The sequence below is a fragment of the Trachemys scripta genome, chromosome 2 (assembly GCF_013100865.1).
Source record: "Trachemys scripta elegans isolate TJP31775 chromosome 2, CAS_Tse_1.0, whole genome shotgun sequence".
NCBI classification, from domain to species: Eukaryota; Metazoa; Chordata; order Testudines; family Emydidae; genus Trachemys; species Trachemys scripta.
The window spans coordinates 261,005,550-261,029,983 of NC_048299.1; the positions used below are offsets into that span (position 1 = coordinate 261,005,550).

The 24,434-nt window shown below is 41.5% G+C and overlaps 1 protein-coding gene across 6 annotated transcripts in view; it reads left to right on the top strand.

Moving 5' to 3' along the window:
* The first annotated feature begins 7,030 nt into the window (after positions 1-7,030).
* TBC1D31 (TBC1 domain family member 31) overlaps positions 7,031-24,434 on the top strand; it is a 35,547-nt gene continuing 18,143 nt past the window's right edge. For 3 of the 6 annotated variants that reach the window (XM_034763546.1, XM_034763547.1, XM_034763549.1), the window contains exons 1-15: positions 7,031-7,264; positions 9,736-9,782; positions 10,878-11,024; positions 11,330-11,445; positions 12,771-12,949; positions 14,830-14,981; positions 16,098-16,257; positions 16,471-16,671; positions 17,913-18,089; positions 20,018-20,097; positions 20,198-20,344; positions 20,732-20,865; positions 22,132-22,265; positions 23,004-23,183; positions 24,180-24,412. In XM_034763546.1, the coding sequence (XP_034619437.1) occupies positions 7,046-7,264; positions 9,736-9,782; positions 10,878-11,024; positions 11,330-11,445; positions 12,771-12,949; positions 14,830-14,981; positions 16,098-16,257; positions 16,471-16,671; positions 17,913-18,089; positions 20,018-20,097; positions 20,198-20,344; positions 20,732-20,865; positions 22,132-22,265; positions 23,004-23,183; positions 24,180-24,412 (2,306 nt within the window). In that variant the 5' untranslated portion in view covers positions 7,031-7,045. Of the gene's footprint in view, positions 7,265-7,914; positions 8,093-9,735; positions 9,783-10,877; positions 11,025-11,329; positions 11,446-12,770; positions 12,950-14,829; positions 14,982-16,097; positions 16,258-16,470; positions 16,672-17,912; positions 18,090-19,552; positions 19,730-20,017; positions 20,098-20,197; positions 20,345-20,731; positions 20,866-22,131; positions 22,266-23,003; positions 23,184-24,179; positions 24,413-24,434 lie in introns of those variants that run through there. The other 3 variants (XM_034763550.1, XM_034763548.1, XM_034763552.1) reach the window with 3 other exon arrangements.

Here is a 24,434-nt window from a genome sequence, read left to right on the forward strand (position 1 = left end):
ATGCAGAAGCTCTGCGACGTACGCACAACCCCTGCTCCCACCGCTTTCTACCGCACCGTGACGAGCTCCCAGACACGCAACCACCATAACTAGGTGACTCTAAGTGAGGATCACTTCCCCGAAATGACTCCAGTGGAAGATTTCAAAGCAAGAAAACCCTTAACGCACGATTCTGTTTAAAGACAGACAAGTCTTGCAGCCGCCTTCCTCTCGCTGGTTTCCCTGTACGCTCCTAATTTGCATAAACTCACCCACTGACCCGTGACTGGCAATCTCTCACTGTTAACTCTTTCAGCAAAAAAAAAGGGGGGGCAAAGAAAGCCTATATTATCTATCCCTTTCTTATACAGAAGCTGTTCCATACCCCCTCCCTCATCATTTTTGTTGCCCTTTTCTGAATCTTTCCAATTCCAATATATCTTTTTTTTTTTTTTTTGAGATGGGGCGACCACATCAGCACGCAGTATTCAAGGTGTGGGGGTGCCGGGGATTTCTATAGAGGCGATATGATGTTTTCTGTCTTATTATCTATCCCTTTCTTAATGATTCCCAACACTCCGCTGCACATTGAGTGGATGTTTTCAGAGAACTATCCACAACGACTCCTAGATCTCTTTCTTGGGGGGTAACAGCTAATTTAGATCCCATCGTTTTAGAGGTATAGCTGGGATTATGTTTTCCAGTGTGCATTACTTTGCATTTATCAGCACTGACTTTCCTCTGCCATTTTGTTGCCCCGTCACCCAGTTTCGTGAGATCTCTGTGTAGCTCTTCGCAGTCTGCTTTGGACTTCACTATCTCGAGTAGTTTTGTATCACCTGCAGATTTTGCCACCTCGCTGTTTACCCCTTTTCCCAGATCATTTATGAATAAGTTGAACGGTACCGGTCCCAGTACAGACCCCTGGGGGACACCTGGGGGTAAGAGGGAAGATCCTCTTCTGACACTGGCAGGCCAGGTGCCAGCTCATGCCAAGGCCCCTAGGCCTTACTGAAAAGTGACAAATGCATGGCTGGAAACTAGTCTTGCTCACCTGTTTGTTAGTGTTGTTAAAACAGGCGTTCGATTTATAAAAATGTGTTTCGTGTTTAGACTTTATGAAAAGCTTGTGAGTGGCTGCATGCATTATTCTCACCTATACTATCCGTAGCCCACGTTATAAGGCGATAGATAAGCGCTGGCACTAAAACTGTAAAGCCCCTTGCCGCCGCCAGTCAGGAGAGAAGCATTGCCAAGTGTGAAATGCTAGTTTACCAGAAGAGGAGTGTAAGGATGCTGGTTCTGGCGCGACCCAACTGACAGGGCCAATTCGGGACAAATTGCTTAAAGCAGGGCAGTTACAGCCCAAGGCTGGGGTTTTCCCACCTCTAAGGCAAACCAAACCAGCCCGACAGGGAGGACTTTGGTTTTACCCCACTGGCTAACCACGGGTCACACGAGCAATTCCCTTCTACACTCCAGTTTCCCAGTTATGGGGACCAGTGCCACTCGTTCTGGGGACAAATGGTTATGAAAACCAATACCCCAGTAAAAGAAAAGAGGTTCTCTTGATCCCAAAGGACCAAGGCCCAGACCCAGCTCAATACACAAATCAGATCTTACCCACAAATCACGCTGTTGCCAATCCTTTAGACTCTAAAAAAAAAAAAAAAAAAAAAAAAATCGAAAGGTTTCTTCATAAAAAGGGAAAAGCTCTAGATGAGAGCTAGAATTGGTTAAATGGAATCAATTACAGACAGTAATGGCAAAGTTCTTGGTTCAGGCTCGTTAGCAGTGATAGAATAGAATAAACCGCAGGTTCAAATCAAGTCTCTGGAGCACATCCCCCGCTGGGATGGGTCATCAGTCCTCTGTGTAGAGCTTCCCTTTGTAGCAAAGTCCCTCCAGAGGTATGAAGCAAGATTGAAGACCAGATGGAGGAGCTGCAGCAGCTTTTTATATTCTCTTGCCATGTGGTCTTTCTTTCTTTGTTCCAAAGACAAGCATTCCATCACCATGGCATGGAAAAACCTCAGAGTTCTGTCCATAGGCAGGTCCCTGCATACCTTGCTGAGTCACAAGGCGTGTCTGCCTTCTCTCAGTGGGTCAATGGTATATCTGATGGTCCTTAATGGGCCATCAAGCAGGCTAGGCAGAGCTGACACCAACTTGTCTGGGAAGTCACCCGGAACCCTGTTGGCGTGTCCAGGTGCTGGTATGCCTGCCCCTCTGCCAGGGGGATGACGGGCTCACCCTGGATCTGGAACCCCGTTGTCTGCACCGAGTCCCTTTTGCTGCTGTCAATGTGCAGAGTTGCGCACTTCTTTGCATTGAAGCGGAGCCCCATCCAGTCAGTAGCTCGGCTGGTGCCATCTAGCATACCTTGGAGGCTCTCTGAGTCATCCGCGGTCAGGACCAGATCGTCCGCGTAGGTCAGAATGCTGAGTTTCTTGCCGTGCAGGTCGAAGCCGGTCGGGCCGCTGGAGATGGCTCGTATGAGCGGTTCCATGGCCAGGTTGAAGATGATGGGGCTAAGGGGGCATCCTTGTTTCACGCCGCAGCGGATGGGGATGGCGTCCGTTTCTCCATCCGTGGCGCGGATGGTGGTGGTGCAGTCCTTGTAGAGGTCCCAAAGGATATGGATGAAGGTTTCTGGCATCTCGAACTCTCCCAGGGTGGCAAAGATGTGATGGTGGGGTATGGACTCAAAGGCGTTGGTCAGGTCAAGCCATGCTACTGCGCACTGCCTCTTGGACCTCCTGGATGGCCGTCTGAAGGAGGAAGTTGTGCTCATAGCATCCCTTGCAGGACATGAAACCCTTCTGCACTGAGCTGACGGCGCCCCCGCACACTGACCAGTCTGTGATCCTTGCCGCGAGGCAGCTGGCATACAGCTTGTAGATGGTGGAGCAGAAGGAGATGGGCCTCCAGTTGCCGGGGTCGTCTCGGTCGCCTTTTTTGTGGATGAGCACGGTCATGGACTTTTTCCAGGAACGGGGAACACGATGGAACTCCTTGCATTTGTTGAAGATGGCAGCGAGCACCAAGCAGCCGGGGTCTCGCTTCTTCAGCAGGGGGTAGCGGATGCCATCTTTTCCAGGGTCGGTGTTTTTGGTCCTCGACAGCCTCGCCTGCACCTCCTGCGGGGAAAAATCTCGCTCCAAGTCCTCATTGAGGTCGATCCGGGGTATCGGGGAAAGGCACTCCGAGCGTCGCAAGTTGGTCTGGGCCTCGTGATCAAACACATCCTTGAAGTAGGAGTAGAGCCTTTCGGGCTGGATGGCACAGTAGGAGGAGGTCCCGTCGAGGATCTCCCTCATGACTTTCGTCCGGTTCATCCTGTATAGTTTCTGAATACGGGATGCAGCCGCTGGATCATAGCGGCGGCCGACGTCCCCTCTCCTGCCTTCTCTGGCGGTGTTGTTACGGCTCGGCGCAGGGAATCTGCGAGTGGCCCGTGCAGCTTCCTGGGGTTCCCTCCTTCTGGCCGTAATTTCCGCAGACAGTTCTGCAGTCAGTCTGTCCATCAGGGTGTCGAAGTTCTCAAAGTCCTCAGCCTTTGCCAGCTCCTCCATCCAGGCGGATTGCCACGGAATGGCGACCCTCGCTCGTGGCCATCGCTCCTCCTGCTGCGTTGTCTCTGCAGGTTCAGGTGCTGCGGGGACTGTCTGCGGCCTTGTTGTCCCTCGGACTGTGGAGCGGTGTTCAGGTGGGTCTTGAGGCGGGGGTCCTGGTGTGGTGGGGAGGGCAGCTCTTGGTGTCTCTGAGACAGCACTGGATCTTCCAGGAGGGAATGGGGTTCTGGAAGCACCGGTGCTGGGCTTTGTGGGGGCATGGTCGTGTTTGGAAGTGCTGGGGATGGTTTTGGTTCTTCTGCGGGCGGCATCCAGCTGGTGGGTCCTCGGTGGGGCATGGGGTTTTTGGCGGTCAGAGGCTCTTTGAGTAACCTTGGAGGAGGTGTTGGGTCTCCCGGGGGCGGGGTCTGGCTGTGGGATCTGGGGGCTATGGGAGGCTCCTCCCTTGGCTGGATCTCGCCGTGTAGCCTGGGGGATGATGCTAGTTGCTCCTATGGCAGGACGGCATGAGGTTACCTGTGGGGGAGTGCTGCAGCGTCTACTGTCCGTGTTGTGCCGGATGGTTTTTATGAGGTCGCTGAGGCATCTGGTGAGGTTGTTGACCTGGGAGGTGGCGGTGGTCCCCCTCACAGCAGGGTCCAGTGTGGGGATTCTGGAGACGGAACTGGTCCTTTTGGTAGCATCGTCAGTCCTCGAGGCGGGGGTTACGCTTCCCTCAGTTGGCGGTTGGTCCCCCCTTATCTGCTGTTACTATGGGGACGCTGGCTGGGGTGCTGAAGCCAGATCATCGGTGGGGGTCAAGGTTGGAACCCGGTGGATGTCAGTGGGATTCACTTTCGCGGTCGTGGGGGGTCCTCTGCACATGGCTTGATGAAACTTACATTTCTTTTGACAGCGTAGCTGAAGCTGAAAGAGTTTTCTTCCAAAATAAGAGAAGTGGAGTATATCTTCAAAGCAGCATCAATTTTTTCAAAAATGGCTGCAGGAGATTCCATCTTCTGGATGGGTGTTTGCAGTTGTCCATCAGAAGAAATTAAACTGATAAGAACAGACACTACACTTTGAAGCTTGAGGAGGTGAAGTTACTCCTGGGGGAGTGCTGGACTCACTGGCCACGATATCTCTTTGCTTGGAAGAGCAGCGTGCGGCATCGAGATCCTGGGCTGTGGAGTAGATTTCCCCTTGGAGCGGCCTTCCTCCGGGCAGTAGTTTCGGGGTCCTAGGTTAAGGAGGTGGCTCCTTTACGGAGCATCCCTCTCTGGAGCAGCGGGGCAGTGATCAGTATCCTGGTCCTGGGCAGTGTGAGAGGTTCTCCGGAGGTCCTCCTCCTGAAGAGCTGGCGAGATGTTGTTGCTCCTGGATGTGAGGTCCCGAAGAGCTGTCCTCGTGGTGCTAGGTCTCCCTGCAGAGATGTCCCCAGGGGCTTTCTTCAGCCACGTGCAGATTTTTTCATCCCTGTTGGTGGTCCGTGTCTTCCTTGAGGTGCCAAGGGTGGTCTTTGAGATGGGCTTCCACTGAGTTTTCTGAGAGGTAGAGGATGTAGGAGTAGCAGCAGCAGAAAGTGGAACTGGGGGTGTCTCAGGAGCAGAGAGAGAATTTTCTTCCAGAATAGCAGCAGCAGAATACATCTTCAAAGCAGCATCGATTTTTTTCAAAAATGGCAGCAGGAGAATCCATCTTCAGAGCAGGTGTTTCAGATGTCCATCAAAATAAATTAAACTGATAAGAACAGATATAACTTAGATAATATTTTTACTTCACGGTCCAAGAGACACAGACAAGGTTTTCATCTCGAGGCCAAAAGACCAAAAACATCAAGACTCTTAATCACGGCCTTTGATAGGCCAAGAGACTTAAAAATTTTATTAAAGTTAATGTTTAAAATCAAATTTACACAAATTAAGAGGGAAGGTACTCTACATCTGGGGTCGGGCTTGGGTTATGGGGGATTGTGAGTATTGGTTACAAGATTCACTAGGTACATACATATCACAAAACCAGCATAGATCCAGATTGGGGTGTGGGAGTTTTTAAAGCGTCAGTGGATAAGTGGGCTTGAGTACGCCACCCATGGAATGTATTAAGAGTCCAAGTCGATATTGGTGTAGATAATAAGTACCTGGGTGGGGTGTGTCCCTCAGTTCGTCAAGGAAGGAAGTGGGTTATTTCACTGGTCGGTGTTCTCGGTTACTTGACCCGGTACTGGCGGTGTCCCGTGATGTGTTCCACGTAGATGTCTCTGGACCACCTGATGGTGTCAGACACCATGAGCTGTCTCATGAGCCGGACGTAGCATCGACTGATCCCACACGCTCTCAGTACTGGCTCGTTGTGGGGGTCCCATGCACCCAGGGCTCCCATGACCAGGGCATGGATCTGGACCTCATACCCCTGACCTACACTTGATATTAGCTTATAGAGCCGAGATGGGGTTTTCTACCTCACCATGACGAACTCCCAGACACACAACGAACACCATAATTAGGTAACTCCCCGAAATGACTCCAGTGGAAGAATTCAAAGCAAGAACCCTTAACACACAATTCTGTTCAAAGACAAGTCTTGCAGCCGCCTTCCTCTCGCTGGTTTCCCTGTACGCTCCTAATTTGCACAAACCCACGCACTGACCCGTGACTAGCAATCTCTCACTGTTAAACTCTTACAGCAAAACAGGGCAAAAAAGTCTATGCAAGCATTGTACTGCAGCCCCAATGCTCTTTTCTGCTCCTTCCCACAAACTTTCTCAAACATACAGTCAATCACACAGTGACTAATATCCACCATGTTGCATGTATGTCCCAAGGCCCCAATCTGGCAAAAAACATCTATTTTAGAGTTTTACTTATCATTTCTTTTAATCTCCCTAAATTTTGTTTCCATATTGTAATAGAGGGATTATATCTGACAAGCCACAGTACAGAAATACAGTCTGTTGCTGCAAGCCAACATATTGTCTTTCTTGGTGATTACAAAGAACCAGTGGAGAGCTCCCTAAATCACAATGAAGCAAGCTTTTTTAAAAAGAAAGCATCCAGGCCCAAATCTCATTGGCCTTACCCAATCCCTTGAGTCCAACTTCATTGAAAAATAGGGGCAAGCGGTGAAAGATGAGATTTGGGCTCTGCAGGCCACTACTGTTTTATTATTCAACATGCTTGGAGGCCTGTATTCAAAGAGTTATTTTTTGTGGGGAGTGAAGAAAACCCAGGGAGGGAGTCCCCGCTGGGGACAGCTATTCCCTTGAGTTCCCTCCTCAGCCTCCTGACCTGCTTACGCTCCCCTCATCCCTTCCCTCTTGCCCCGCCCACTCCGCTCAGGCCGGAGCCGCCGGCCACACCCACAGCCTCCCCCAACCCACAAAGGGAACTACACTTCCCGGCAGGCGCCAGTGCTTCCGGGATGCGTGGCCTGTTCCATTACCCCGGGGTGGGGGTTAGGGCTAACTTTCTCCCACCAGTGTGCTGCATTCATAAGGTCCAACCGACTGTACCATGGTTCGCACACCCCCTGTGCTCCCTTCCCTCCTCCCGCGCCGCGGCCGGCGGGAGAAGTGGCGGTTGGTGCGGAGCCGCCCCGGGGTCCGCGCTGGTCGGTGTAGCTGTGTAGGAGGGAAGCGCCTCCCGCCGCGTGAGGATGCAGAGCTCGGACCTGGGCAACAGGGAGCAGGGCAAGCTCTGGCACCGCAAGCCCGCCCCGGCCGCGCAGCAGGGGTAACGGGGGAGGACTCGGAGGGAGGGGCAGGCGGGACGAGGAGACCGAGGGGGTAGATGTGGATAAGCTGCTCAGGATGAAGGCTGCTGCAAGGGCGCAGCCAGGGGGCTGGGGCGGGGACGCCCCTGCGCAGGTCTCCGAGCTGTGGGCTGGCCTAGGAATAGCCCATCATGAAGGAAACAAACATCAAGAGGGGGAGGGATAGCTCAGGGGTTTGAGCATTGGCCTGCTAAACCCAGGGTTGTGAGCTCAATCCTTGAGGGGCCGTTTAGGGATCTGGGGAAAAATGTGTCTGGGGATTGGCCCTGCTTTGAGCAGGGGGTTGGACTAAATGGCCTCCTGAGGTCCCTTCCAACCCTGATCTTCTAGGAGTCAATCAAAAGATTTCTCCCCAGGCCAGAGGTCTGTAATACTTTTATTACGGATCTTATGCTGGCACTTAGTGGCCTTGCTCATGGATCCGGTTGTGTTAGGTGCTGTACAAACAGAACGAAGCCAGGCTTGGCCCCAAGGAGTTTCTAGTTTAAGCATAAAACCAAAGACATCAGACGGATACCGACAGATGGGAGAGTAGGGCGAAACAATGAGGCAGTATGGGTCAGCATGATAGGTCTCAGCACACCCCTTGTCCTAACTGAGTATTTTGTAGGCTTCATGGCCAAGAAGAGTTATAAAGCGGGATTTGAAAGTAGATAATGAGCTAGCCTTGCAGATGTTTACAAGAACACCACCTCCTGCCTTGTGGGGCAGCATGGGAGAAAGTACAGAAGTGCTTGTCTGAAAATTTGACGTACGCAGTGGAAGCTGGCGCTTTGGGCTGATCAGAGGTGAGCCTCAACAGCTCAATAGTGCTTGAGAGGTGTTGGCGAGGGTGGAGATTGAAAACAAGCATCTTATGTTTGATGCCATAGAGAAGAAGGAGCCAGTGGAAGGACTCAAAGAGAGGGATGACATGGTCAAAGTGATGGGCTAGGAAAATAATCTTAGCAGTAGCATTCTGAGTGGATGTGAGTGGGACAAGATTGTATTTGTCAGGGCTAGAGAGAAGGATGTTGCGGTAATCAAGTTGCGAGATGAGAGCCTGGACCAGAGTTTTAACTGTGTTGATAGATAGGAAAGGCCATATTTTAGAAATGTTATGCAGAAAGAGAGAGTTCTCAGTTGAAGATGACGTACAGGTTACGGTCCTGAGTGACATGCGGGATGATGGTATTGTCCATAGTGATCAAGAAAGGAGATAGTGGAGAGAGTTTGGGGGTGGAAAGCTAGGAGCTCTGTTTCAGACATGTTCAGCTTAAGCTGGTAGTTGGACATCAGCAAGGAGACATCAGAGGGACAGTAGCATTTGCTTATAATTTCCAAGCAAACATACTTTCAAAACCGCAACCTATAAGGATGCTTGTTACAAACCAAAGCAATATCTCATACAAATAATAAATAACAATATCCAACATATCTGCCTAATTATGGTCTCTTCTCTGTGGTCTTGTTACTGCAGCCCTTATCCTCACTCCTTCCTATTCCTTTCCTGCTAGCTCCTATCCTGTTGTGCAACCTTACTTCTTATTGTGCTGTATGTAAACTTAGGATGAGGTCCTGCAAATTCTTTTAGGTGGGCAGCACTGCATCTGTGCAGAGCCATTTCCAAGATCTAGCCCCTAGTCTGTAATCTCTTTTGGCAGAAGAGTGTCATGCACAGTACTGTATCAATAATACATGTCCTCCACAATTAGAGATTTCTCAAAATCAAGTACTACATTAGGATACTATTTGTTTATCCCTCATGCACACCACACCATGCCTTGAGCAATTAGGAGTTTGAACAACATAAGACATTCTATGATCTTGCAGACTGTGGAGTTGAGATTATGAAGAAAAGCACAAAACTCTGTGAAATGGGAATGATTAGGGGGGAAAAAAGGAAAAGTAGACTCATTGGCAGGCTTAGTAAGAAAAGACCCTGAATCCTCAAGATTGGAGCTGCTTAAGGCTGCGGCCTGGAGAGAAATCCCCTCCTATGTGCCCTCTGATCTGCCACCTAGGAGAGACAGGGCCTGTGTGATTATATCCCCACAGGATATCTCTCAAACAAGGATTTGCCTTCAACACGATGACACAGGCTTGGTGTTTAAAAATGACAAACTTCCTGAAGAAAATTACACAGTTCTAGTAGTATTACAGTAAATTCATGTGCAAATTATTTTGAGGCATCATCAGTGTGAATAGCAAAAATATGCATAATCTCATTTTTAAAAATTGCATTAGACAAAATTGCTTAGAAAGTTCCCAAGAAAGTTTATTAGAAATATAGGCATATGATGGTAGAGAACGAGTGCAAAAGATGAACAGATATAACTAGCATGTATATTGTATTCAAAAGTTGAGAAACTTTTTGTATAATAGGTATAGAGGTTCTGATTGTGACTCCATAAATTGAGTTTATGATCATTTTGCTTTTTATTCCACTTAGAATGTAGCTGGGTTACTTTATTTTCAGAAAAGAGTTTGGATGGGGAGGTGAGTTAAAGACTTAATCTTCTGTAAATATTGCAGACTAACACAACCAGTCCTGTGAAAAGTTGGCTTTTAATTTTTGGTGTTGAGGTAGTTTTCCCATTGTACTTTTTTAATGGTACTCCTGATATTCTCCCATGATGAAAATATTACCAGTTACCGTTATAATAAGAAACCTAAAATAAATAAGCTTAAAGTCCATCTTGACTCATTCTTATTGACCCTCGCTTCTTTTCTAAAAATAATAGAGAAAGGGTAAACTTAGCAGGCAGGTTACAGTAACTCCAGCTCTTACCTCCTCCTGCCAGCTGGCCCATTTCTTTTGCCCTCTTGAAGGCCTTCTTATCTGGAGAAGAGAGGGGCCTGGGCCTCTCCTTTCCCCTTCTATTGATTCCACTGCAAACTGTGGGGTATAATCACACAGACTCTGTCTCCCCTTCCCACTTGGTGGTCGATCAAAGGGCCCCTCTAAAGGGATTTCCCTCCAGGCAGTTGCCCCTGGTTCTTGAAGGGAGGGTCAGACCCATGTGCTCTTCACTCTCCTACCCCAATCTTTTGGTGTTAGCTGCTGCTTTTTAGACTACCAATATCTCCTTGGCTGCTGCTACTGCTCCCATCCTCTGCTCACGTACAAACCCAAAGGATAGATATCTGTGAAAGACAGAAATGGTAGAGAACCAGTTTGGTCTCATAATATCTTAAGTTATTAGTGTGACATGACAGAGATTGGCCTGACGCTAATTTTTAAGAATATAGATAAAAGCTGTCTTCAGTGATTTCCCTCCCCCCCATAGCATATAATTCCTGACTCCACCTAATCTAAATGAATTTTTCTCATGAATCATAGCTACTTTTTAGTTTTTCATTAGATTTCTTTACAGAAGGTCTAATTCGCTTGTCAGACAGCAAATAATCTCTTGTGTAATATACTTTTAAAAACATTTACAAGTGTATGTTCTTCCTCAAAAGTCAATTCTATCAGAATTGCAAAAACATAACCTAAGAATGTTTTTATATTGGATACATTTTAATGATTGTAGAGAAAAGTATGCTAACAATGGTGTAATAAACCAAGAGATTTGTTTCCTTTCCTCATAGAGTCATAGTAAACATTATTCACAGTGCCACAGGATATCATTCAAAGACAATACGTTTTCTGAATGTGGCCTTTGACAGTTCTGGAGATTCTTTACTTGCTGGAGATCACCAAGGGAATATCTATGTTTTTGACTTGACTGGAAACAGGTAAACGTTTCTCTTGCTGTGTGGCTCTCAGTTACTAATTTTGATAACCTATATTGTTGTCTTAGGTTTCTTGATATACATAAGTCAGTTTTTTGCAACACTCCTCCCACTTAAGACACTTGTTTCTGTTTGTTAAACTGGGTTTGTTTTGACTGTGACTGGTTGGGAGGGGAAGATTGCATGAAATTTTCTTTCACAGGGTAAAGTATGTTCAAACTGATTGGCATATTTGGTTCATTGGACACTGTGTTGAAGTGTTTCTGACTATTGGGCTGTGGTTGGTTTTTCTTTTGTTTTTTAAATAGATTCAGTCTTGTTCAGCGAACGATGCAGGCTTGCACTGCTTTGGCGTTTAATCTTCGCAGGAAGACTGAATATCTTGTGGCTTTGGCAGATTATTCCATTAAATGCTTTGATACAGGTAAGACACTTTAAAAATCTGACTAGAAAAATAAGAATAGTTTGATTTTCATAGCAAATCCATATCACAATTAATCTAGCATGATAATTAGTTATTTCTAATCTGACTAGTAGTTAAATGGCTAACAATATTGGCAATTCATTGTTCAGAAGTTAATCTTCAGAGATAATGTTACTTTCCCCCCATTTAAGAAGTGCATTCTTACTGCTACTGTTTCAGACAATCTGGATTTAGACTCTTTTAATTAAGTAGTGGAAACCAACCAGATATCATTCTGGATTTTGGTATTCTTCCACCAGTATAATTGCTGAGGATTGTAACCAACTGTAGAACTAAATAGCTACTAATAAGATTATAAAGAAGTATATTCCTCGACAGTCTAGCTTACAAAATGGTGAAATAGAAGTAGGCATTCATCTTGCCAGAGCTCTGAAGTCCTTCCCTCTCTTTTTTCCTTTCAATATGTATGCACACACAACTAAGACCAAATTAAGTCTTTGGATGCATTTACACAAATCTTATTGACTGGTCCAAAGACTGCTGGCTGTTCACATGGTGCTGACTCTTTTTTTTCCAGCGTGATTTGGCAGTACAAAACAAGTTTTCAAATAGCTTAAATGCTTTGCTATGTGAGTAATTGATGTAGTTGCCACAAATATATTATCCAGTTGCTAGTGGGAGGGAAGGTGATAATGCAATCATGAATGGGAGAGAAGGTGGTCTGAGACAATCACTCTAAAAGATGGTCAACAGTATGAAAATGTGTTAAACTCCCATGCCTAAAAAATTAATCAGGATGTTGCATCAGATATAGAGGTTCCTATGGTCGTAGCCTGCTGTTCATTAAACCAACCTTCCTTGTATGTATAAATAGTAACTCACTCATTTCACCCACAAGTTAAAACAAGTGTTTGAACCTTCAAACTATGTTGTTTTTTGGAGGGATGGGGTGTGGTTGAACATTGACGTTCCCACTGGCAAAGGCTGCCTAGGAGGCATATCCAACTTGTGAACGGAGCCCAACAAACAACTTTTAAGACTGATCACTGAAGACAGATTAAACAAGTCTATGCAAGATAGCTGTAGAAGAATAACTTATGAAATCCATTACTTCCCACTGATCAGCAGAATGTTTTTTCCCATAGTGTGTAGGAATTACATAAAGGACAACTCACTTGTTCCTCATTTGTTCGATAGAGATGATAAATAAAGATACATTAGGCATTCTCAAGAGACCACACCCTTCAGATTGTTTGTACTGAAAAATACTAGGACTTCTTGTTTCACTTTGCATAACTTTTTAATCAATTTCATTTACACCATAGACACCAAGGAGCTAGTTAGTTGGATGAGGGGACATGATTCTTCAGTATCTTCAATCTCCGTCCATGGTTCGGGCAGATACGCCATTACTACATCCACTGATACAGCACAATTCTGGGATCTCGATACCTTCCAAAGAAAAAGAAAGTTGAACGTCCGCCAATCTGTGGGTATTCAAAAGGTCAGTAAAGAGTCATTAAACAAAGGGTATATAAACATACCTGAGAATACAACTACATACTAAAATCAGGAGGACTTAAAAATATTCTTTTAAAAAAATAGATCAATCTTTTCTTTGTCCTCTAACCATCTCACCTTTGCCATCAGATCTCACAAGATAAGGTTATGGGACAGTAGTTGTGGAGATCTGCAGGGAACACCTAATCACTGCATAAAGTAGTAATGTTTCATCAGTATTGAAGCAATGTCAGAGCACAGTGCTCGAGGGCACTATGCTGCAGGAGATTATTTTGAAAGACTGTGCCTTAAGACGGAGGTCCTCACCACTTGCGGCCATTGAAAACTCATGACGCTTTTTCTAAAGTGTAGGGCTGTTAACTCCGGTTTCTTTACTGGATTCTAGCTAGGGCTATTACATTCTGGAAGTCACCCTGTAGCTTCAATTAGAGATACACCTTTCACTTCCTGTCTTAAAACTGTTGTGTAGTGAGCACTGTTCAAATAATTGTCATGTTTATCCCAGAGGTGCCTGCACTTCATTAGGGGATGAATTTGATATATCCCTTGTCAATCAGCAAGTGATTGTAGTGTATTCCACATTTAGCATATGTGAGTGGGTAAAGTTTTCTGCCAATAGCTTTTGGAATTTGGTAGAATCCATGAGTTTCCTTGTTGAAATAAACCATTAAACCAACAAAATAAAAAATTATGTAAACTTTGAATGAAAATTTACCATGTTGAGTGCAGATATATAATAAAATAATGCAACAATGCAATACAAAGATAATGGGGCTGAGCCGAAAGCCCTTGAAGTCAAGGAATGCTTTCCTGTTGATTTCAGTAGGACTTGAATCAGACTTAGTATAAGGAAATTCTCTGAAGAATGGGTCTTAGGTCTCTTGTGGGTTATGCTGTCCCTTCAGTAGAATTATTTCTCTGTATTTGATTATCAGTTATTGTTGTATTACAAATTATCAACCATGTAGTATTAGGTATATACAAATTTTGAGAATGCTAAATGAAGCTTCTATTTTAAAATACCAGCTCAGCTGAAGTTCAGAAATTTGTCTTTGTCATTGTAGTCTGTGAATGTATTGTAGAAACTTCAGATAACTATTATTTTTACTCACACTCATATTACAATGGCCACTATGTATTACAGAAATTAACATGATTTGTTTAATTGAAATGGCACAGATGAGACCCACCTCACCATCTGCCATTCCTTTCCATGAATCATAGAATCCTAGAATATCAGGGTTGGAAGGGACCTCAGGAGGTCATCTAGTCCAACCCCCTGCTCAAAGCAGGACCAATCCCCAGACACATTTTTCCCCAGATCCGTAAATGGCCAATGCTCAAACCACTGAGCTATCCCTCAACTCTGACGGCAGTGCTGCTGCCAGCACCAGCGCAGAAGTAAGGATGGCATGGTATGATATTGCCACCTTTATTTCTATGCTGCTGCCTTCAGAGCTGGGCCCTGGGCCAGCAGCCACCACTCTCCAGACACCCAGCTCTGAAGGCACTGCAGAAGTAAGGGTGGCAATACTGTAACCCCCCTACAATAACCTTACGACCCCCACCTCTGCGGCCCTCTTTTGAGTCAGGACCCCAGTTTGAGAAACACTGGTCTCCCCCATGAAATCTATCTAGTATAGGATCAAAGTACACAAAAGACCAGATTTCACAGGGGAGACCAGATTTCACAGTCCGTGACGAGATTTTCATGACCGTGAGTTTGGAACGGCCCTACTTACTCCTATATTATTCTGACATTTTTGAAGTTCAAATGTAATATTTCTTTTTTTTATAGTATATAAGGCAACTAGCCTGAAAATTATTCTATTTTTTTTTCCTTTTTCGTATTAATTCTTTCAGGTTTTCTTTCTTCCGCTAAGCAACACCATCCTCAGCTGTTTCAAAGATAATTCTATCTTTGCATGGGAATGTGATACTCTTCAATGTAAATACCAGTTGCCAACTCCAATAGAAGGCTCTATGTTGCATTATAAAGTCTTTGCCGTTACCAGGTAAATTGCTACTTAAATACTCAGAAAGAAAATATTACAAAATTCTTAGCAGATAACACAGATTTTTCTCTCCTTTTTTTAAAATGTTTTGCACAAGCGTTGAGCTGTAGTTTTTCACCTCTAAACTAGATACCAAAGTTATTTTTAACAGAAGTCAAAATGTTAGTGTGAGATTTTTTTCTCCCCTCAAAAAAGTATTTAGGTTTTCATACAGAAAAGAAAAGCAGACTAATCACTCTCTCCAACAATCTCTGTGCAGGGCTGCACAGTCCAATAAAGGTGAGGTGTTAACACAAAACACTTTTGGTACCAGCTCTAAGTGTATTCAGTACAAAGAAGAAAAATGAACTCAGAAGTGCATGAGTCAATCATGTCCACTTCAGGCCATCTCAGTTTGCATGCCAGCAAAGAAAAGATATTGCAGCCAAAATTACTTATGAAGATAAGCAATTACAGCAATATTGCCATTGGTGAGAATAGTGAGGTAGCTGGAGCAGTGATCCAAACTTACTATTATTAATAGGAAGTCTTTTATAAAACATTTTAGAAAGGTGCACAACAGTAGTATTCCATTGATAACACTTGTTCGGTTTTAGTTTGTACTAAATGAGTTAATGTTTCCCCATCCTTATCCAGCAACTTACTTAAGCTATTTTATAAACCCATAAAGGATATCACTCTCTGCCACTTGATCATGTTATTTCGTCTGAACAATCAAAGATTTTTAACTGAAGATGAATCAAAGCCCACAACTTTGGAATCTCAACTTCCCCAAAGTTCTGTAGTGATCAGTAGTAGCATTTTGAACCCATTATAGATTGCACCATTCCTTGCTGAGAACAGCAGCACCACTTTGTACTGCAAACCCATGACCACTGGGAAAAAAAGATCTCTTTAATTTACACTGAAAATGAAGTTTATAAATATCCACTACAAAACTTGCTTTTTATTTCATTTGAGAGCTGTTTCAACATTATATGCTTGCAACACAATACAACAGAAATTATGATCTTCAGCAGTGATGATTTGTGAGCATGGAAGATATGTGGCCCTACAATTGTAACTAGCAGTAGATTAGATTGGTCTGATATAAACTTAGTCCTGTTTCTGATGCAGAGATGGCCGGGTGCTAGTAACAGGAGGAAAATCGAATCATCTTCACTTGTGGTGTCTGGAGTCAAAACAGCTGTTAAGAATAATCCAGATGCCTACAAAAGTACGAGCTGTTCGCCATCTGGAATTCCTTCCTGATAGTTTTGATGGTGGTTCTAATCAGGTCAGTTGTATAGGAAGTTTAAGAACAAAATCACGTGGTTTCTTAACTGAGATTTGCTTTTCTTATTCAGTCTGTACTATATGCAGGAAAGTTACTACATTAAATATTTGCTCTGTTGCTGCTTCAGTTTTTTTTATTTCAGAATTTTGATTTCATTCTTTTCTTTTCTGTTTTGCATTAGGACTAATTTATAGAAGTCTCCTTTATTTCTAGGTTCTTGGAGTGCTAAGTCAAGATAATATTATGAGATTTATCAATATACAGACGTGCAAACATCTGTTTGACATTGGGAATCATGAGGAGGGAATCAGCACAGCAGCTATTAGCCCAAATGGACGGTACATTGCATCAGTAATGCAAAATGGTAGCCTCAACATATACAGTGTCCAGGCTTTAACGCAGGAAGTAAATAAGGTAGAGTTATAAGTAAAGTAAATCACAAAAACAGCATTAAGATACCAATAAAAGTCAGTCTCACCCACCCAAAAATTCAGTACTGAAAATACAATTTGTCCTTGTGTCATTGACTCTCATACGTTGTAGCTATGTAATATAGGATGCAAGATAAACAACATAGGGATTATAGACCTCATTTTGTGGTTACTCCAGTCTGTTAGGCAAATTTTGTTTTAAAAATATTTAATCATGTTCTATCTTCCAGTTTTTCTGTTCTTCTCACAGCAATTTAGTCTGTGCACACCTTTTTATCAGCTTGGTTTTGATCATACAGTTTTTTGTCCATTTCCTTCTTGGAAATACTGTACCATGCAACAGATATTGCTTTATCTGCAGACACAAATGAGCTTTGTAATGCTGTGTTTGTCAAGTAGTATTCCCAGTTTATTCATCAGGTCTTGGAAGCCATGATTATAAAACAATCATATAGCTAGTCCCTTATGTAAATAATACATATTATAAAGACAAGGTTTTTATTTTACTATGAAAATAACTTCTGTAGGGAGACATGGGGGGGAGACACTTTTCTAAATCCAGAATTCTATGTATCATAAATCATCACACTCTAAAAGTAAGCATATAAGGTTTACTGTGTAATAAGGCGTTGAGCACAGGCCTTCAAGTCAGGTGACCTGATTTCCATTCCCAACTTAAATGCTGAGTTTGTGTAGGACTTTTGGGCAATTTACTTAACTGCTTTGTTACTCATTTTTCCTCATATTTAACATGGAAATATTACACATTCTACCCGGGTCTTGTGAGAATTAACTAATGTTTGTATAGCACTCTGAAGTGCAAAGCAGTATAGTAACATTCAAGTTCACACTGAAGTATTTTATTTTAAACACAGAACAATACTTCTATGTTAGTCAAACCACATACTAGTGTGCATCCCTGTACATCTAATTCAGAAGATACATTGTTTCTGGTTGAGTCAACATTTGAAAATCACGATTAAGATAGAACCTACATAAATTTGCTTGTAACATACCTCGTTAAGTGTGTTTAACTTTCATTCACTTATCACATCTTTTTGGGTTTTGGTTTACACTGTGTGTCTCATCAAGTCATGTTTTATAACACAAACATCTTTCAACATGTATAATCTAAAGTGTGCTCATTATAAAGGTGGGTATTGTAAAATGTTCTTTCTTACAGTGTCATAAGATGTTAATTGTATCATTCTTATTTGATGCTAGCCACCACCACCCTTGGTTAAAGTAGTTGAAGATTTGTCAAAAGGCAAGTTGGGAGCAAGTAAACTTACAATGAGAGTAACATCAGGAAGGTCAGAGAGGCCTTGGAAATCGAGAGGAAGTAAAACTCAAACCAGAGTGCTAAAACCACAAGTGAACACTTCACTTGAAAATAAAGAGGTGAGAGCAAATTGTAAATACTGTAAATGTTTCTCTTCTCTATCTGTAGCATTTGATTTTCATTGCCAAAACAACTCTCCATTGACTATTTCCCCAACAATTTACTTTTCTACATCCAAATGTTTGCTAAATCTTTAATCTGGCCAATGTACTGTTTGCACCTTTTACCTTCCTTACATATCTTTGCTGTAGAACTTTGTTATTCTAATTTGTTAACTTTACTTCTAAACTGTTTCCCAAGGCTTTCACTTGGTTTATGGTTATCTATATATTTCATGATTGTTACTCTCTGATACCACTGTTTATTTTCTTCATCCAATTACCTTGCTAATTCTCCTTAATTCTTATCTTAAATGACATGTATCCTCCTTACAATAATATTTATTACAGCAAAAGGCATTCATTGCTGATTTTTGTATTTATATGTAAGCTTAAAACTTATGGTTATATCCTGACTTTACTGGTAAATTAATCATATATATTTTTAGTCATTTAGGGCAGTGGCTCTCAATCTTTCCAGACTACTGGATCCCTTTCAGGAGTCTGATTTGTCTTGCGTACCCCCAAGTTTCACCTCACTTGAAAACTACTTGCTTACAAAATCAGACATAAAAATTAAAAAGTGTTACAGCACACTATTACTGACAAATTGCTTACATTCTCATTTTTACCATATAATTATAAAATAAATCAATTGGAATATAAATATTGGATTTACATTTTAGTATATAGAGCAGTATACACAAGTTATTGTCTATATGAAATTTTAGTTTGAACTGACTTTGCTAGTGCTTTTTGTGTAGCCTGTTGTAAAACTAGGCAAATACCTACATGAGTTGATGTACCCCCCTGAAAAACCTCTGTGGACCCCCCAGGGGTAGACGTATCCCTGGTTGAGAACCACTGATTTAGGGTCTGATCCAGCTCCCATTGAAATCGGTGGGAGTCTTTCCATTGAGTTCTCTAGGTATTGAATCAAGTATTTAATTTATATTTTGCTGCAAAATGCCTAGAATACTGTGGCAGGTACTACTATAAATAAAATTATTGCTATAGTAGGTGTTACTAGTGGCTGATATATTTAAGATTGAATTCCGATTTCCATTAGGGGACTGGATTAGATGACCTCTCAAAGTCCCTTCCAGTCCTATGGTTATAGCCTCTCTCTTTCATTTGCTTGTAATTTTCTCAAAACATGATTTTGTACTAAAATTTTCAGTGCTTTTTCTCAACTCAAAGTGATATTTTTTAAAGTCTTAGCAGAGTAGGTTCTATCATTTTAAAAATGAACTGGATTATAAGTACTTCCCCATATGGTCTGACTAGAAATTTTACACTTAAATATACAAACCGTTGAAGCTAGAAACCTGTATTTGGTTTGAGCCTTAGGGAAACTTAAATAAATAAATAAAAAACGGTCAAGATTACTTTAAAAAATACTGAATCAATTTCCATTAATCAATGCTTTCAAGTAATAGTACTTCACATTTCCTGGCACCTTTGATCTGAAGATCTCAAACCACTTAAACAAGTAAGCTTCAGAGCCTCTCTGTTTCCCTGGGATAGGTGACTATTCACCAGATGGGTTTACTGACATACAAAGAGGTCAAACTTATACAGGCAGGATCCATTTTCATTAGGTATGTTGTGATTTTTTTGTTTATATTAACTTTATCGTAGGGCAGGTACTCAGCAAATCTAAATAAATACATTACTTGCCAAAAGCCACATGGTGAATCAGTGGCAGAGCTGGGATTAGAAGTCAGGGTCCTGACACCCAGTCCTGGGTTCTGACCATTATAAATACACATTTAAAAAACAAAACCACATGACCCCTACCAACCATGTCCACTAATTCAATGAATCAGAAATAGAGATTATAGGGACAAAATACTATTTCAAATTACTGTTTGTTTCCTATTTTGTAGAACGAGTTGCCAGATGGATTAAACAAGAAACGTCTACAAGCCTTACTGAAAGGATTTGGAGAATATCCAGCAAAATACAGGTGGGTGTGAGTGTGCACATGCATGCAAATTTAAAATCTCTTTTGCTGTACTGATTTAACAAAGGGAATTTTCTTTGCTAAATCTACGTTTTACTTGCAGGATGTTTGTTTGGCGTGCCTTATTACAACTTCCTGAAAACCACTTAGCATTTAGTAGCTTAATAGATAAAGGTATCCATTCTGCATTTGTGCACCTAAAGGACGAATACCCCATGAAAAGTAGGAAACTGTTGAGAGTCTTACAAAGGTAAATTTATGTGAACGTTCATTGATGTTAAACCATCTGACTGGGACCATCTCTGGGGAAGGTTGGTTTATTTTGCAAAAATTAAGCCCCGCATAAAGTAGTACCTTCTTATTATACCAAAGTTGTTCTTATTTAGCAGTTTTCTGGTTGGTATATTTTATGACTATAGATGCTTTCAGTTTATAAAATATTTTCTGTTACCTCTACGAGAGAGTTAATTGTCCCCTAATCTTCTGCCTAGTTGTTCATAGAATGCCACTATACTTCAGTGCTGTTTAAAATCATAAACTTCAGATGCCTTGTCACATTTTTGTGCTGTGATAACCAAGCATGATTCTCTTCCTCTGTACAGATATTTTCTAAGTACTTGTTTGTCTTCGTATACAGGACCTTATCTGCTTTAGCTCACTGGTCTGCTATCTTTGGTGAGACACCATACATACCTCTGCTAGCATTCCCATTTGTAAAATTATTCCAGAACAACCAGCTTATCTGCTTTGAAGTTGTTGCTACTGTAATAGGTAAGCAAGGATTTTTACCACACACTTAACTTATTTAGTTTCCCCAAATTTGCCTTGCTTGAAATAAAGTGGTGTGCATGGATTCTCTTATAGGTCACTGAGGAGTTTATATACTATTTTAAAATGTATAGAAGGCATCCACCAGGAAGTATGATAAAATATAGCTGTTGCAAAAAAAATAAATCATAGCTAACAAACACAATTTAACTTCCTTATATTGACTTTTAACAAGCATTTTTATCAATTTATCTTATCAGTATCTTTTAAGTCTAATCAGTAAAAGAACACTTGTCCAATACAATTTTGTTGTCATGTTAATCTTTTAAATTCTGGCTTGAGACCTGGCATGACAGTAGTCAAAAGAAATACCTCTGTCTCAGTTTAAAATATTTATTGTACTAAGATGGAGTTATCACTTGATTAGGACAACTAGCATTTAGTAGCTTGGCTTCTGAAGAAAAATAGTAAATTTAAAGTATCTTGCACTGAAATTAGTCATTGCAGCTGCTGCAAAGTGCACACATAGCATAGTTACCTCGCATAAAAATCCATTTTGCAAAATACATAGTTTGGTTGCAAAATAAGTATCCAGATTTGGTCCTAACAGGTTGAAAATATTTTGATGCTCAGTGACCCAGCCATTAGAGCCCATTACAATGGGATTAAAAAGAGCATCTTTGAATTAAGAATATAAAAATGACCATACTGGGTCAGACCAATGATCTATCTACCCCAGTATCCTTTATTCTTATAGTGGCTAGTGCCAGATGTTGCAAAGGGAATGAACAGAACATGCAATTTTGAGTGATCCATCCCCAGTCATCTAGTCTCAACTTGTGGCAGTTGGAGCTTTAGGGACACCTGGGCATGAGGTTGCATCCCTGACCATCTTGGCTAATAGCCATTGATTGACTTGTCCTTCATGAACTCATCTAATTCTTTTTGGAACCATGTTATACTTTTGGCCTTCACAACATTCCATGACAGCGAGTTCCATAGGTTGACCATGCGTTGTGTGAAGAAGTAAATATATACATTTAATAACAGACATATGTATAATAGAGATATTAACAGATATTATAAAACTAAACTTCTGTTTAGTGGGTCTGCAGATTATAGAACATTGAATTTGTAAGTACTGTAATGTAAGTATCTGAGTCAAAGTGGAAGGAACATCATTTGAAAAGTAAGATGCTTTCAGTAGTGTGCCATCCCTCAGTGTCAGAGGGATTAAGCTACAAGTGGTTTGTTTTATTCCTTTTGTAGTTAATTGGTGTCAACACTGGTTTGAGTATTTTCCTAATCCTCCAGTCAATGTCCTTAGTATGGTGGAAAATATCTTGGCACATCATGACAAGGAATTGCTTCAACATTTAATAAACTGCAATGTGACTTCACAGGTAAAACTCCAACCTAGCTTCCTAGTTCATATATAACTGTTCATAAATGACAGTGTTCAAATGCCTCATTTTAGTTTAAACCTTTATTTGCTCATTAAATGAATTCAGAGTAAAATGTGTACTTATAGGAGTATAAAGAACATATGATCATTTGCCTGCAGCTTATCCTGTTGCATTACATCATGTGTCTCCTCATACATGCTTTAGTAGGACTTAAAGTTGCCCTTTCTTGCAATCATATAGATTCAGAAATTTATCAGGGAAAATTATAAATCAATTTTTTATATAATTTTATCTTGGTTTTTAAAATACACACAACTGTGGTGACTGAATTCAGTAAACAGATACAGTAACATAAAACCAAATATTCAATTAAGCTAAAATATACAGTTAATTTATATATTACTAATTATTTAGTTACTAAGAATAATTCTAATTTGAAAAATCATACATCTGTCTTTGAGTAAATGAAAGGAAAGAAAGTAAGAATGAGAGAGGTAAGAAATATATTTATGTAAACCACATCTAGTTCATCAGCTGCATATGGTGGGGACCTTATTATATATCTTTTGGTATAGTTCCAATGTGCTATGTATTTACAAATAGATTAAAATCTCAACATCAGATAGGAAAGGTTCCCCTACACATTCAGATTTGTCTTCCTTTGTAATATTTCTATGATGGGAACTGAGAAGCTCTACTAATGGATTATTTTATTAATTTTCCCAATTAATTTAGCTATATGCCTGGCCTCTTCTAGAAACATTGTTCTCTGAGGTTCTAACAAGAGAAGAATGGCTGAAAGTGTTTGATAATATCTTTTCCAACCATCCTTCATACTTTCTCATGATGGTTGCTGCCTATATCATATGTTCCAGAGCTCCTTTGCTTCACTGTAATCAAACAGAGGACTTTGAGGTAAACACCTTACTATGTAAGTCAGAGCCTTGCTACCTATATTAGGTAGGTTCAGAAAAGTTTCGTGTATAATATTTATTTTTAGAGAGCTTAAAAAGAAAAGTTACAGTTGAATGTTAGTTATACTGTGCCTGTTTGAGCAATGTCCTCTAGTATCTGATATATTCACTGTGAAATGAATAAAATATTAATCAATTTACTGCACTTGGTTGTATGGGCAGAGAGGAGTATAAAGAAACTTAAGACCTTGCAGAAATTCTTTTGTTGCCAAGGAAAATGTTTTTTAAATATGGAGAATTCATTACCCATTAAACTACTCTTTGTTTTCTGGTTCTCTTTCTGGACTCAGGATTGACATCTGTATGTTAGGACAATATAAAGTGGTTCTGGCATTTTGATGCTTCATTATTTTGCTTTCTAAAATGCAAGCACAGTGAGGCAGTCTTGGTTGATTTCCCCTCAACTAAAATGAAAATATTTTATTGTACTTCTGAAGTTATGGAGAGCATTGGGGAAAGAAAAGTATTCTTTATATGGAAAAATCTCCATTTGCAAATATTAGGGCCTAATTTTGCAGACGCACATGTGAGTAATCGATTACTCATCTGGGTAAAATTATTCTCATGTGTATTGCAGAATTTAGGCCATAACTCATGAGCAGAGTTGAAAGCACTTCTAATCCTTCTCTCATTCAGTATGGCAAAAAGATATATACATACGGGAGAGAGGGCAGACTAACATTCCTAGCATTTGGAGTAAAGGGAGTGAAGCAGAGGTAGTTCTTTCAGGATTTAGTGGTTTGGGTTAAGTCAATTGAGCCTTTATGTATGTATGTATGTATGTATGTATTATATTGACTAGTGGTGCCAGGATGACATTTTCTTTTAATCAACTTTTAGCATACAGAATTAACTAATACGTTTACATACCTATTGGGAAAGCATAGTAACTTGTTCAACTTTTTGTAGGATTTAAAATGAAAACTTTTTCTTACAGTATTTCTTCCATCATCGGAACAATCTGGATATTAATGTTGTGATTAAAGAAGCCTATCATCTTATGGAAGCTACCCCAGCAGACATCCATCCACAACGTATGCTTGATGACTTTATACCACTCACAAAGGGCCAGTACCCAGTATTTAATAAATACCCCAGGTTTATTGTGGATTATCAGACTCAGGAGCGAGAGAGAATCAGACAGGATGAAATAGAATATTTACGAGAAAGGTATTCATGGGAAAATAGAAGG